Here is a 15070-nt window from a genome sequence, read left to right on the forward strand (position 1 = left end):
GATAACTTAATCTGCTTAATAAATGATAAAAGTTCTCAATTTTGGATTGACAAGCAATTTTCCAGAAATGCATTAATTATTTTTGTCTCATTCTGTTAAATATTCTTCAATCGTCTTTTGTTTCTCTGAGATTTGAAACAAGGGTTTTAGATCCAGGAGTAAAAACCCAGACATTGCTCATCCCAATGACACCCTACAACACACAATATTCTCAAAAATTCTGCTTCATCTGTGGCTTGTGAAATTTAGCTGGTATGGAAATCAACTCTAAACAATATTTCTCAAAAAAGAGCGGAGCAGATTTGCATGTTTACCCTTCTGCCGTTGCATTAATATCATTTAAACGTTTACGATTCTGGAAGAATTTCAGGACCCAACATCAAAGCATATTAAAATCCTTGGAGATCTCACACGAGCTGCAGCGCCATGGCCTGTCCATGCATCACACATGAAAGTTTAAACATCTTAAGAGAGCTTCTCCCAGCCTGGGAGAAGCTGTGCAGAGTTTTCAGTCTGCTGTATGCTCAAATGCTCCTGCAGTCCGGACTGAGCAGAACCACTCGACAACACAAGGTCAGGTGACATTATGCCGTCTCTTTGTAACAGATGTTTGTTTGTTTTTATAAGTGTTAGTGATGATAATAATCATTTGTCCAGAATATTCTTTTAAGAAATGCTATCAGTCTCTGCCACTATTTCAGTAGAAATGACTGCTTAACCAGCTTTCCATTTTGTATTCTGTATTTTATTTATTTTGGTGCATAAATGACATTCAACAAAACACCTGTGTTCTGGTCTGCAGGTGCTCTAAACAGGAAGGAGTCTGACAGCAGCAGGTGCTTCGTCATGGTGTACGGCAAAGTCCTTCACCAGGCTGATGGCTGCTTCATTAACATCAATGTTGGAGGATTCAGGCAGCGCATGGCTCACTCTGTCCTGAGGAGATTGCCACAGACCCGCCTTGCCCGCCTCCTGCACTGCGCCTCCAGAGCAGCCATTTTGGAGCTCTGTGACGACTTCTGTTCCTCTGAAAATGAGTTCTACTTTGACCGCAACCCAATTTTTTTCTGCTCCATTCATAACTTCTACCTCACAGGGAAGCTCCACCTGGTTGACGGGTTGTGCATGGTCTCATTTTTCCAGGAGCTGGAGTACTGGGGAATCAAGGAGCACCACCTGGATTTGTGTTGCAGCAACAGATTTCAGGAGCTGATGCAGAAGATATGTTTGGATCAGGGGGATGATGATCAGCACCGCCAAAGCTCAGGCTCCTCAGCTGAGAATCTTTCAGCTTTTGAGGACGAGCTGGAAGAGTTTGAAGGCTCCTGGTGTGCAAATGTTCGCAGGAATATCTGGATTCGACTTGAGAATCCCAGTTACTCCACCTCAGCCAAAGTGATGGCTGTGGTGTCTGTGAGTGCTGTGGTTGTTTCCATTGTTTCCATGTGCTTGAACAGCATGCCAGACTTTCATCAGGTGGACTCTGATGAAAAACGCATAGAAAACCCACTGCTAGTCCTGCTGGAAACCATCTGCATCCTTCTGTTCTCTGCAGAGTTTATTCTTCGTTTGGTTGTTGCTCCTTCAGCCAAGAAGTTCTTGAGCAGCGCTCTGAACATCATCGACTTTTTGTCCATCTTCCCCTTCTATGTGACTTTAATCTGTGATAGCACAAAGAAAGACGGGAATAAAGAGCTGGAGAATGTTGGCAAAGTGGTACAAATCTTGAGGCTGACCCGAGTGTTTCGTGTTTTGAAGTTGGCCCGTCACTCAGCTGGACTCCGCTCTCTCGGCTCCACACTGAGGCACAGCTCAAGGGAGATGGGACAGCTGCTGCTCTTCTTATCTTTGGGGGTTTCTCTGTTTTCTGCTCTTATTTACTTCGTAGAGAGAGAGTCCAAAGAGTCACAGCTGCAGACCATCCCTGTCGGCTGGTGGTGGGCCACCATCAGCATGACCACTGTGGGTTACGGTGATACAATCCCAGTTACTGTAGCTGGGAGGCTGATAGGAACCCTGTGCATCGTCTGTGGGCTGCTTATTGTTGCTCTTCCTATAACTAACATCTTCAACAAGTTTTCCAAGCTTCATCAGAGGCAGAGACGATATAGCTTGAGGTAGAACACCTTGAATAAATAAATTCACATAAATATTTATTAGAATTTTAGAACATTAGTTCACACAATTCTTTAAGTTGTTAAAAACCAAAAAAAAAAAAAAATCCCAACTTCACTGTTGGAGCGAGTGTACTGATCTGTATCCAAATCTGTTTCAGTGGCAGCTGAGAGCATTTAGTGCAGCTGTCAGTACTTAGTCTGAGGTTTCAGCTCAGATAAATATTTAAATCAGCACTTAGAGACATCTAGTTCATCCTCCTGTGACACGTCTTCACACTTTAAATCACACGGTGCCTCACTTTGATTTTATTTCACTGCTTTTCTGCATGAAAGTCACAGTCGGCAGGATAGCAGCCATCTCAGAATCGAGAAGGTTCTAATGCAGACATTCTGCCTGTACAAAAACTGATTACATTAATCCTTTCTGGCTGAAGAATACCTGCAGGGCAAATAAAGACAACAAAGAGCACATCCACCAGTAGATATATATGTAAAAAGAGCTGTAAAAGGATCAACTTTGCAAAATTGCAATTTTATGAAACTAGTTGAAGATGTAAAAAATATTGGCATCCTCAGAGAGAGATACTGCCTTCCTTTTCACAGATGATACTCCACTTTCCTCCAGAGTCTAAGCCACTTATGGTAGGATTTTCTTTCATGACAAATAAACAAATGCAAATATACAGTAGCAGACCAAAAGTTTGGACACACTTTCTCATTGAATTCAATGAGAAGGTGTGTCCAAACTTTTGGTTTGTACTGTATGTAATTATTCAGTTATGTGTGATGTGACGGTCCCTGTCAGGCCACAATAAACATTTAGGTTGTAGTTTCCCCAGGTCAGGGGTCATCGAACGTTCAATCTAAAAAGATGTTTTTGCCTTTATTACATATTTAGAGCCATAAAACCTATGTACTGTGTAAATTACGTTTCAGACTTAAATTAAAGAGCTACAAATGTATATTCAGTCTTAGGTTTTAGAACAAACAAAAATGTCAAAATACTTTAAATTCACCTTATAATGGAGTAGGTGGTGTGTGCATTTCATGATAGTTCGATGGAAGTTTTGGAAGGTTTTCTGTCCGTTCTTAGAACGCAGAGTCTCTGGGATGGAATCTGTAAGTTGTGGGGAAAAAAACAAGTAAGTCCTGGAAATATTGTGAAGGTATAAATGGTACAGTCAAATTCAAGAATCCAGTTGTAAAGGTTTGGACTGACTACCTGATCCAATAGGACCACGCCCAAAAACTCAACTTTTTAAATTCCATCAGAATCGGAATACCTTAATTGTCGTGGTTGATCTGGGTTTCTGTTTACAAAGTAGCATTAAATCCCAGCTAAAGTCATGAAACTCTGTCTGAAACAACCTTAATAGTCTCACTAATGTCACACCAAGCTCTCTTCAATTCTGTATAATAGAACATTTCTTTTGTGTTGCAGGTGAAAGATTTTCTGAATCATAGTGAAAACAAACATTATAGGCGTGCATGTCTGAGAAATGGTGCAGCGCAGTGATCCTGTAGTTGTTTTTAAAGCCAAGCCTTCTTCTTTGTGTTGTAATTCCACAACAGTTCCACTTGAGGGCAGCAAACGCTAAGCTGTTTACCATTGCACCCAGAAGGAGAAGCCTCAGCCTTTTTACTAAAATTCCTATTAGCAGGAAACAGAAACACAAAGAAAGTTGAACCCTTTTGACAAAAATCTTGTATCGAAAATGATTCTGCTCTCTCATAGGTGGTTCATTTTCATCCAAACTTTTAGTCTAAATAACCAGAAAATAATCAGAATTAGAAAGTTAGAAAGAATCCATAATTAGAAGAACATATCGTGGCTATTTTTTCTGAAAATCCAAACTTACATTCCCTTGTAAAATTTAAAATATGCTTAGTTGTCATCATTGAATTTATAAAACTTCACAAACTCATCTTTATGCCAGAAATAACATGATAGAAATGATCCATGATCAGAACTAGATAACCTATTGTGGCTATTTTACTAAAAATCCAAACTTAAATTCAATTCTAAAATTTAAAATGTGCTTGTATTTTAAAGCATATTTAAAATACAAAATAAAGCATATTTAAAATAAAAAAATCTTTTATTTTAAATATGAATTTATGTATTTTTCATAAATTCTGTGAATTTATGAAAATTACAAAAATTGATCTTTTCAGCCTAAATTGGTGTTGCATCCAAGGTCTTGAACTGCTAGTAATACACGCTACGCATATCAGAATTTAAATTTAACATAAACTTTTAGGCAGAATTAGTTCTTCTGGTTTACGTTTATCGGCCCTGAAAAAAACAGTTTGAGATCAACTTGACAACAGTGACTGAACTTTTTCTGAGGCGCCTTTTATGTTTTTCTCCAAAACAGACTACGTTTAATTGTATCTAGTTGAACTAGATTTGCTACAGTTTAACAAAAAAAGATCAAGGTTTTACGTGAAACGCTGAAGTTAGGCGTAACTAGTATTTTGCATGGATATTTTTAATATTTCTTTGATATAGTTTAAAGCTACTCTAATAATTTTGAAAATTTGAAGATAATTTTGTCTTTATGTCAAAATCTGTATACGTCATTCTTTCTTTGTCATGTTGATGCAATATAGTTCACAGGAAGATGTGGACAAATATATATCTGAATATGGACTCTCTTGGGGCAAATTTTCAGCTTTATGTAGATATCTGATGTCTTCATCTAAGTCACACAGACCTATAACAGATAATATATAAACATCTATGTTGATGATATTATGACATTGAATCTGTTTACTGGGAATCCTACAGCAGTTTGAGTCATGATTTAAAAAATTTTATTTGAGTTCTTGAAAATGGTTTTCTGTGTTTTATCACACCTATGACAATGTGAGTCTTTGAAAATGTCTGTATTTTAGTAATATAGAAGTGGAGTGGTGTGGGATTTTTTTTTTTTATTGTTCTTCAGGACATCAGGGCTTATTATCTTTCCCCACTCCTGGATTATTTTTACATCATTTACTGCTGAGGCATCAGCCAAGTTACAACACCTGTTGATTTTCAGGACAAATAGATATTCTTGGCTTAACACCGTTTAGCTCACAGCCACATGTGGACAAATATTATTTCCAAATTAATTCACTGTCTGAGCAAAATGTCTGGGACTTTTTTTACTTTTTGTTTTTATGCACATTTGCGACACCTGCTGTATCATGGTATATGCTGATGACATTCTCATATTTTCTGTTAAGTAGTTATTCATGAAAAAAGTTTTCTCTGTCCCCTTTTATTACTATGGACAATTTTATTACCTGAAGGTTTCTGTAATTTAAAAGATGTTGTATAATTGCTAATGTTTATTCAGGATACAAGGACAGCTATTGTAACACTCCAGGATTATTTTGAGTCTTTTACCACGGAAAGCATCTACACTGTTGTTTTGCACACTCAAAATAAATCCAAGCTGAAATACACTTTTTTCTACTACATGTAGAAAACAAGTTAATTTCTGTCTAATTGCAAATTTCTTTTATTGCATTTTATATTTTCAATTGCATGCATTTTATTTTTCACTCAATATTAAAGTAAAAAAAAATATATAGTTTGTATTCCTCAGAGAAGGGTAAAAAATAGAAGTGCTGAGGGAAGCTTTGATTTTATTTTGTGCCTCATATGAAATGTATTTATAACATTGCCATAATTAGCAAAAGTAATGGACCTAAATTAAATCTCAACATTCGGTGACCTGAACGAAAGCATGAAAACAGACATTTCCAAGATGAAAATTATTTTATTATTACTCTTTTAAATTAACAAACACTGCTATACATATTGCTGTTTTTATTCATTTTGAATCATTTTGAACAGTTAAAGCATTTGGGAAAACAAAAAGAAGAAGAAATTGTAGTTCAACAGGCGACAGACAGCAGATGACATATACAGTAGAACATCTACAGTCAATGGCTTTCCTATGTGTGTGGAGAGGGGGCTCCAGAACACTCCGACATACAGACATTTAGGCGGTTTTGGTTCTCAGATCTCTCCCTTTGTGCTGTCCAGCCAAATTAAAGACCCCCGTTGATTTAAAACAGCCAGTCAAATTAAAATTACATCAAAAACAGCTGACAAGTTCTTTCTAAACGAATAGCAGCAGCTTGGATTGGCTTTAAAATGTAGTCCTCTGCATCCAGAATCATCTCAAGTTCTTGTCATTAGAAAAAGAAAAGGGATGTTTGGGTTCAAACCCCGTCACGTTAAATTCATATGGAATGTTTTGAGTAAACTAAATATATGGAAAATATCGCTGTTCTGTCAGTGCATGATAGCCCAAGCCCACTTCCCTTTAACATATACAAATGATGAACAAGAAGTTCTTCAAAGTGTTTGCTCTTTCACGTCAGACCAGCTGTAGAGAGAGTCTTCTTCATCCTATTCTTCGTCGTCTAAAGTACCTCCTGCACCCAGAAACCAGCCCGTCTGAGTTGGGTTTAAACATCTTTGTTGTACTAAAAGTGACTGCTTTACAAACACCATATAGCCTATACATATTTAAATCTATAAACAGGGTTGACATCATTTGGCAGCTGGCGACAATCTGGACCACCGTGGCTTTTGTTCAAGTTTGACCAAAAATCCCTCCTTCTATTTTAGACAAGGACTGATGAAACACAGGATTTACACGTGCCGAGAAAAAACGGATTTGGCTTTTTGAAACCCGAGCGGCCCCTGAGAAGGCAGCGGCGGAACAAAAGGATGTTTATTTAGAGAATGAAGCGGAGGAGGTTCAAACTTTGTTTTTTTGTTTTTTCTGGGTTTTTGTCAAATGTCGGAGCAGAAAACGACTCACAACAATTAAATTAAATCTTTTTTTTCTTCTTTTTTTTTAAAGTACCACCTCTGCCACAGTCACTCGTCACGAACGACGGGGGTTCTACTAAAACACATGAGAGATAATCCCTGACATCAATGTAAATCACATACACTTTGTCCAAAAAAACAAAAAAAAAAACAGGGTTCAGGTACAGAATCACCAAGGAAGAAAAAAAAAAAGCACACACTACTACTGCAAATTCAAGCCACTATGGCAAAGAAGAGAAAGTATTGAGGAGCTGGATGGCTCAAATTCTCTGTAATGCTGAGGTCACCCTCGGGTCACCTTGCAGATTTAAAGGAGAGGACAAGAAAATTCCACCAGCACAGGTCATAAATACACAGAGAGAGATGGAAATAACATGAGAAAGTGTGCACTCTGTCCTGAATTGAGTCATAAGAGTCTGAGAGGAAAAAAATAAAATAAAATGAGAGTCTTGGCCTCTCTGCAGAAATCCCAGCAGAATGCTGACCTCGCTTGGTGATTTGTTATAGATTGATCAGCAGAGTGCAAGCGTTGACCGCATGGCTTTTTAGGTGTTTTCAGAAAAATATATTAACAAGTCGCTCTCTGGATGGTTGTGTTTTCCTTTTTTTGTCGGAAATGTCAGTAAACAAATCAACACTCTGCAGTTGAAATGCTGAAGGGATGGCGGATGATTGCACACACGTTGATGGATACAAAAACGTTCACGCTGAAGAAGTAGAAGAAGAAGAAACGCGGCGTAGCCCTTACGGGTCTCCCCCTCCTTGACCTCCCTTGCCTCTCATCAGGAGGGGGAACCGGCTCACACGGTCAGCTTGGTCTGGACTTTTTCAATGTGCTTTAGCGAGACCAGAGGGCCTCGGGATGGAGGGGCAGTCTGTCCTCGTTGTTTTCAACCACAGTGTTTGTTTCCCAGCTGGGCCTCGGCGCCCCGCCCCGGCTGACTCAGAGCGCCAGGAGCGTGGGTGAGTTGAGGGAGTCGGAGGATTGGTCGCCGCTGCTGCTGCTGCGCCGGTGGGCTTTGGAGCAGGACTCAGAAGAGGGCGAGGGGCTCTCGGGCTCCATCATGTTGGGATAGGTGAATATGAGGTTTTGGGCGTTTGGCGTGGCTGCCGGGGTGGACGCCACCACCACCGGCGTATTGAGGCTGTCTCCGTCCGGGCAGTACATCCCACCGCTGATGCCGCCGCCTCCCAGGCAGATGGGCTTAATGACAGAGCGCTGAGGCTTGCCCACATTCTCCTCTATGTCCTCGGGCTCCTGCTTCACCACCACCTGGTTCATCTGTGCACGCGGGTTCAGGCTGGGGCGCATGGTGAGCTGCAGCGGGTTGCACTGCTGCTGCTGCTGCTGCTGGTGGTGGCTGGACTGCTGATGGCGCTCGTCGACGGGCAGCTTGCACACGGGGTTGTGGGCGACCAGCATGAACTCTAGCTTGTCTTTCTCCTTCTGCAGGCTCTCGATCTCCTTCTGCAGGTCTGCCTTCTCCTCCTCCAGCTTCTCAGTCTCCTGTTCAGAGGAAAGACAACGTCAGTTGGAATGTTAGAGCACGACGGGTCTGAGAAATGATGGACAGACGTTGAAGTAAATAATATATATTTTTAGACATACTGTTAAACTTTTAAATCCTTATGTGTTGATAATCAAGTAATATCTCTTTACATCTTTATCATTATTGCTAATATATAACATTACTATTATATTATGATATAAGAATATTACATTATAATGATTTTAATATAGTTAATATGTATAAATATATGATAATATATTCAAATAATATAATTATGTTGGGGCTTTTAATTGTGAAATTAATAGTTTTATTTTTCATTAAAGATTCCTTTGCAATATTTTCCATTGTAATATATTTTGTTCCTCTTCTGATCTACGTATATGGTTTTTTCCTTTTTTTGTTGTTGCTGTAATGTCCTTTTATTTATCGATGTACATATTTTTTAATATTGTTCTTCATATTTCTATATGTATATTTTATCGGTTTACATTTTCAAAATATTCCAGCCGCATGATTTCTTGTCATTTTCCAGATTCCATTCTATTTATTTTGTCTGTCTTATTGCTACACTGATATTTATTTATTTTTACACATATTTTATGAAAACATAATTATTTATTGTTAATCAGTACATTTACTTCTGATTTTTTCTTTGGTTTATATTTTTAATTTTTCCCTTTCCATATTATTTATTCTATTACTCATGTATATATTTCTGTTTTTATTTTTAAAAATATTTTTTCTTTAGTTGTATGGTTTTTTTTCTTACATTTAATGTTCTTTCATTCAGACATTTATTTATTAAGATACTAAAAACAATTAGGTTTCATTCTTTTAATTTAAATTTTTTTCACAAGACCATTTTTATTTTGGTGGTATTAAGTTGTTTAACTTATCTATTTCCTTATATTTTTTTAGTGTTGTATTTCTTTTGGGAAATTTATAGACCTGCCATATTTGTTCTCCTTTTTTTTCTTCTTTTTTTGCATCTTCTTTTGATTTGTTTCACTCGCTTCGGCAATGAGCCACAGTCGATTTCTAAGCAGAATTTCTGCAGTTATTTCTGTCTGAATCTGACAGTAATCATACAGAAATGCCTGAGAGTGAAGGGCGTAATACGCCGCACACAGCAGACCGTCTTCTGTTCAGAGATTTGGAAACAAAACGACCATTAATCTGTACCAAGTCCATTAATTCGTTCAGCAGAGCCTCCAGAACGTTTCTGTCACTTCCTAAAACACCAAAAGAGGGCAGTGTTCATCCGCTTCTGTTTTTGTTGATTTTTGTCAGGAGACCTCGGGACCAACACCATGCAACCTGTAACCCGGCTGTCTGAATTTAAGCGTCGCCTAATGACTGTGTGTTGCTCGTGTCTCTAGAGGATGCCATTTCGTTTGGCCATTTTACACAGACGTGTCAAATCAAAAGAAAAAGAAAGGAGGAAATTACTGTGGGACGTCAAACCGACAGCGATAAAGCCGACATGCTGTCTGAGAACTTTGACTCATGGGCAAAGGTATCAGGAAGTCATTCGTAAGGTCTGACGTGAGTCTTAAAGTAAACATTGCAGCTAAATGTCACTGGAAAGCTTCTACTTTTGGATCATTAAAAAAAAAAATAATAATCTGTTGTGATGGTTTTTGATTTTTGGTGTATGACGTTTAAAATTTTGCCTACAGCCAGATCCACTACTCCAGGTTGTCTTCCTCTTTAATGGTCTGACAAACTCAGCCTCTCTTTTATTCCACTAATTAGTCCATTTAGATGCCGTTACTGTCTGCCTACGAGACAGCCCAACCTCTGTCTGCAGCCGCCCGAGACAAAAAGCTTTTCAACGCCTGTCATCTCTTCAGTCAGAGCCAGCACTTAAAGAGTCAAACCAGTCCGGCGAGGTTGCAAAAGCAGGAGTGGAGTTCAGGCTTTCATCAGAACTCCCGGATTGCACGTCTTCGCAAATAACCTGCGCACTGATCAGTTGGACGTGATGCTCACCCCCTGCAGCATCTCCGTCAGCTCCCGCCTGCGGTTTCTACATTTGGCTGCGGCCAGCTTGTTCCTCTCCCGTCTCACCCTCCGCTTCTCCTCTTCCTCCGGGGTCAGCTGCGTGCAGAAGAGAAGAAAAAGGCACGTTAAATGAGCTGTTGGATCAATAGGCAGGGTGACTGTGATATAAAACTCTCAGACTCCTCACCTGTTCCTCCCTCTTGCGCCGTCTGAGGTCGCCAGTGGAGCGGATGACCCCGGGCCGGGCCAGTGTGTTGTGCGGCAGCAGGCTCGGCCCGTTGGTCAGGTGATGTCCATACGGGTGGGAGCGGGAGTACGGGTTGGACATGGAGGTGATGACGGTCGGCTGCACCATCCACTGCAGGTCTTGGCTGGTTGTGATTGCATTGATTGTAGGGATGAAGGCACTGTTGGAGCCAGGCATGTCAACCCTGTACTTCTGGAAAAAATAAAAACAAAAGAGAACAGAGAAAAAAGAGCGATGAACGGGTTGAAAAACAGTCACCATGTTTGGCCAAAACTCGTCTTCGCCTCTTAATCCTCTGAGCATCTCAGTGCATAAATTTGCTGGAAGCACCAACATGGGTGTTGCGTCCAACGCCTCCCACCATTATTAAATTCACACATGGCGCCCCCTGTTTAAAGGCTTATAGTAATGATTCAATCCATGTCGACTGTAACCCCCAGAGTGGAACGGTGACACATGCAGTGAATCATGTGGGAAAGCCCAAAGGTGTCCGGCACATCTCATTGTTCTACAAAACGCAGAATGAGACCAACGGTGATAATCTGCTCTGCGAAACGGGTCGGTTTGCTACCCATCTGGAAACTGTAGAAAACATTAATTTGTGGAAAACTTTAAACCTAAAACAGGCGCCAGTTTCATTTCTTTTTATTTTCATATCCACAGTTGCATCTCCAAGGGCATCCAGAGAGGGTAATGATCCAGAGAGGGTAAAGTCCACCCCAAACCAAACACTCCAAAGAATATCTTTCTTTATGAACAGGAATTCAAGAAAGGAACGGGTTGTCAACTAGATTTAAAAAAAGTTTTTATTATTTGCTCATTTATTTTTGATTTATCATGGCCCTTTTAATATTCAACTTTTGAGCATCCTTCCAATATAACATGTAACAGCAGCATACTAAAACCCACACATTTCTTTTTTTTTCTGTGATGGTTTATTACACCAAGATAGTAATTTTAATCCTTTACAAAGTTTTCTGAGTTCGACCCTGTTTCACAATAAAATCCAACTGAAGAAGAAGCAGCAGGGGTTTCGTCGGCTGTCTCTACATTGAATAAACACTTTTCTGAGCAGATCGCTGCTCCTCCACAGATGGAGGACGTGTCAGCTGCGCGTAATTTACGCGCGTCCCGGGCTCCCCGCGCCTTCCCCCCTCCACTTATTCCCGACTTTCCGTCGGATATCCCGGCAGTCTATTGGAACTTTGTTTATCACAGTGACTCACTGTGTATGGGATTTGTCCAGCACGTGTGAACCGAGCTCAGTTCCAGTAAGACAGGGGGAAGCGGCCAGCTCGAACAAGCCGCGAATTCTTATCCAGAAACATGGCAAGGAGAATAAAAAAGAATTCCTGTTAAGTAATAAAACAAGCATGGATGGATAAACTCGCTGAGGCAGAGGCGCAGACATTCCTTGGGAGTCGTTATATGAAATGCTAGAGGCGTGATAAAATATTCTATTGCTCCAATAAACAGAGAAACAGGAGGTCATGTAATGGAAAACTGGCACTGAGTGATTACAGGCTGATAGATGCGGGCCAAAAGTCGTTTACTGTAAGGTTGCGTGAGCCTGACGCCACTTTTCCACAGAAGTGCAGCAGACGTTAAGACAGGGGTGTGGGGAAATAACATGCCTGGTCCTGGATTTATTTTTACATATATTCCGAAGCATTCAAGCACGCTGCAGTTTGAGCTAATATTCAGATCCCGTTGTCTTTGTTTTCTAAACGCCTCAATGGATGGCATTTCCTCAGCAAGGAAGCGTTATGCAGGCGTTTGATCGCTCTATCCGTGCGAGCTGCTTCCCGCTGGAGGAAATGTGCCATGTGCGGCCGGAGAGCCCGTCGCATCCAATCAGACGGTCTGGTACATAAATATAATAATAGAATATTTCTCCAATATTTGATGAGCCGCAATCACAATCAGCTGAGAAAAAAAAGAAAAGAAAAGAAAAAAAAAAGGCGCTACTTCTGAAGAGCGTGTTTGCGTGAATTTCACCCGGCTCCACACATGCCTGTTGCATCCAGAACACGCTTTATCTCCGATCAGCTCAGTCTGTCGGTTCTTCGGGGTTAAAATGCGTAAAAAAAAAAAAAAATGTATCTCAAACCAGCTGGACGACACAAAGAAGGCCACAGATTTACAGACAGACAGGACTGCATGTCAGCTGGAAATCATAGGCTTGAATCCATGGCAGTTTGAACTGAACAGCAACCAAATCGTATGAAGCGCTCTGTGCTAAATAATGAATGCTTTGTCTGCGTGCGTAAAATCCAGATTTTTCGCCGGTAAACATGCGCGTTGGTCACATTTTCCAACATTTTAAAAACATATTCATTCATTAATATGGCTATTTGTTGTCTACAAACTCGTAATGGGAGAAAATGCATTCCTAGAGGTTTCTGTGCCTGCAGCTGGTCCGTGTGTCTCACCTGGTAGTTTGAGGTAGATATCGGACTCCCGATCGTGCTGCTGCCGCTTGTGAAGGACTCTGGCTGGGCCGGAGAGGTGCTGCTGCCGCGGGACGAGGTGTCGTAGTTCCCGGAGTAATCCTGGTACATGATCCGGGAAAGAGGAAGATTTCAGGGGACTGTTAAAGCTCTGGAGCTTTTTTTTTTCTTCTTGTTTCTCCTCCTTTCTCTCTCACACACAATTCCCCCGCAGTAAAAATAAAAGGCACCAGCAAGAAAAAAAAAATCCTCTGATTGGAGATGTTCAGGTATCCAAGAACGAGTTATCAAAGTGCAATTATGACACCTGATCTACAACATCTTACAGATATTGCAGGTTGTGTCAGGCAGCCCTGTGAGGAAAGTATTTTCTATTGTGCTTTCAGGTAGACTAGGCTATCAGAGATCCTCTCAGGTGCGCAAACTTCAGCCTGAAGTCAACAGTCAGTGTGACTCAGGCAGGTTTTTAATCTTCTGAATATTTTCCGCCGCCTTGCCTACTTACTCTGCTCTGAGCTCTCTCTGTCGCTCACGGAACACCTCGAACTTTTTTTTTTCTTTCCCTTTTCACCCCACTTCCTAGAGATGAGTCACTTCAATGGCACTAAGAAGAAGCGCGACGGCTTTTCAACACCAACGAAACGTCCGACGTCACGGCGGGGCGTTGCAAACATCCAGCAGGGGGAGGGGTCCGCTCCTCTTGTGTTGTGGATCACAGCAAAGAGAGAGCAGAGCTCGTTTCTCCCCCGGTGGACACCAGAGACTAAAGATCCGAAACGCGGTTTACAGTTAAAGCGGGCTTTCTGTTTTTTTTCTTTTTTTTCTTTTTTTTGGTATCGGTGGACGTCAGCCATCCCGCTGTGGACTTCACCGGTTTTGTCTCACTTTCTTCGGCCCATTGACGCATGTTTCCTAAAATGGGCAGTTGCGTCAGCGAGCGCGTGTGGGTTTCCTTGGTAAAAAAGAAAGCGTCAGACACTGGAGGGATTCCCTCCCCTTCATCTGCAGCCCGCCGGACCCAGAGCTCTCAGAAAGCGCTCCGGCCGCCCGGGGTCCGGTTTCGGTTACTAATCAGGGAAAACATTCAAACTGTGGGAAGTTTAGAGGCACTTTGAGGTCCCAGCAGTCTGGATGATCCGACACTGACAGGGGCCACAGGGGCGTCTCTAGAACGATTTGAGAGAGGCGAATCTTGGAGTCCATAAACATTAAATGCGATCGTCTTGGATTGGTGTCGAGATATCTATGTTACAATGTAAATACACCAAATATGTGCTTTATAAAGATTTTAAAAACTGAAATATGTTAGTTTGAATGTATGTTGTTTTACTCCACTCCAACTTCTAAAGTCACTGCTTGTTTCGTTGTATTTGTTAATCTTCTGAAGACTGTTTTGTGTGCGTGTGTGGGCGTGTACTGGTATATACCACATATAGAGAACCACTTTCACATTATTTACCAACAAAGGGAGGTCATTCGTGGAAATGAGGATATTTTCCTGGTTCTCACCCCTTTTTTTGCAGTTCTACTAGTTCTACTAGTTAGGTTTAGAAGTATGGTGTGAATTAAGTTTTTATTTAAGGTTACGGTTAGGAATAGACTAGTAATGGTTAGGTTTAAATAAAACGTCTGGGTTAAACATAAATACACTCACTAAAAATGAATGGATGTCAATACAAAGTCCTCAGTTTGCATTCAAGTTCTTGTACTTGCATTAGGAGGACACGCGTACGGGTGTGCGTGTATGTGTGAAGACAATACTAAGTTCAGTTGGAAAAATAAATGTTATTAAACACAGAAAGATAAATCAATAGAAAGACTGAGTTTGAACCTTTCCAAAGAAATTAAACATTTACATTAAGTATTGTAGGTTTATTTTTTTTACCAGAGACAGAAGATCTGCA

At 40.7% G+C, this 15070-nt stretch overlaps 2 protein-coding genes across 2 annotated transcripts; one reads left to right on the forward strand and one right to left on the reverse strand.

The window, feature by feature from the left end:
* The first annotated feature begins 71 nt into the window (after positions 1-71).
* LOC116709447 (potassium voltage-gated channel subfamily S member 3-like) lies at positions 72-2244 on the forward strand. The gene has a single exon (XM_032547980.1). It carries the CDS (start codon positions 766-768, stop codon positions 2119-2121), a length of 1356 nt encoding a protein of 451 aa, XP_032403871.1. The 5' UTR covers positions 72-765; the 3' UTR covers positions 2122-2244.
* Positions 2245-5867: 3623 nt separating this feature from the next.
* fosl2 (FOS like 2, AP-1 transcription factor subunit) lies at positions 5868-13782 on the reverse strand. The gene is made up of 4 exons (XM_032546945.1): positions 13149-13782; positions 10657-10908; positions 10458-10565; positions 5868-8461 (listed from the first exon to the last, which is right to left on the reverse strand). The coding sequence occupies exons 1-4, from the start codon at positions 13275-13277 to the stop codon at positions 7898-7900; spliced, it is 1053 nt and encodes a 350-aa protein (XP_032402836.1). The 5' UTR covers positions 13278-13782; the 3' UTR covers positions 5868-7897.
* Positions 13783-15070: the final 1288 nt, after the last annotated feature.

This window comes from Xiphophorus hellerii, chromosome 19, assembly GCF_003331165.1.
Source record: "Xiphophorus hellerii strain 12219 chromosome 19, Xiphophorus_hellerii-4.1, whole genome shotgun sequence".
NCBI lineage: Eukaryota > Metazoa > Chordata > Actinopteri > Cyprinodontiformes > Poeciliidae > Xiphophorus > Xiphophorus hellerii.

Excerpts from the sequence above, each read along its gene's own strand:
- LOC116709447 (XM_032547980.1), top strand. The coding sequence starts at position 766 with ATGACATTCAACAAAACACCTGTGTTCTGGTCTGCAGGTGCTCTAAAC.
- fosl2 (XM_032546945.1), bottom strand. The coding sequence starts at position 13,277 with ATGTACCAGGATTACTCCGGGAACTACGACACCTCGTCCCGCGGCAGC. Across the intron at positions 10,909-13,148 it reads TATCTACCTCAAACTACCAG|AAGTACAGGGTTGACATGCC; the intron begins GTGAGACACACG and ends TATTTTTTCCAG. Across the intron at positions 10,566-10,656 it reads GGCGCAAGAGGGAGGAACAG|CTGACCCCGGAGGAAGAGGA; the intron begins GTGAGGAGTCTG and ends TTCTGCACGCAG.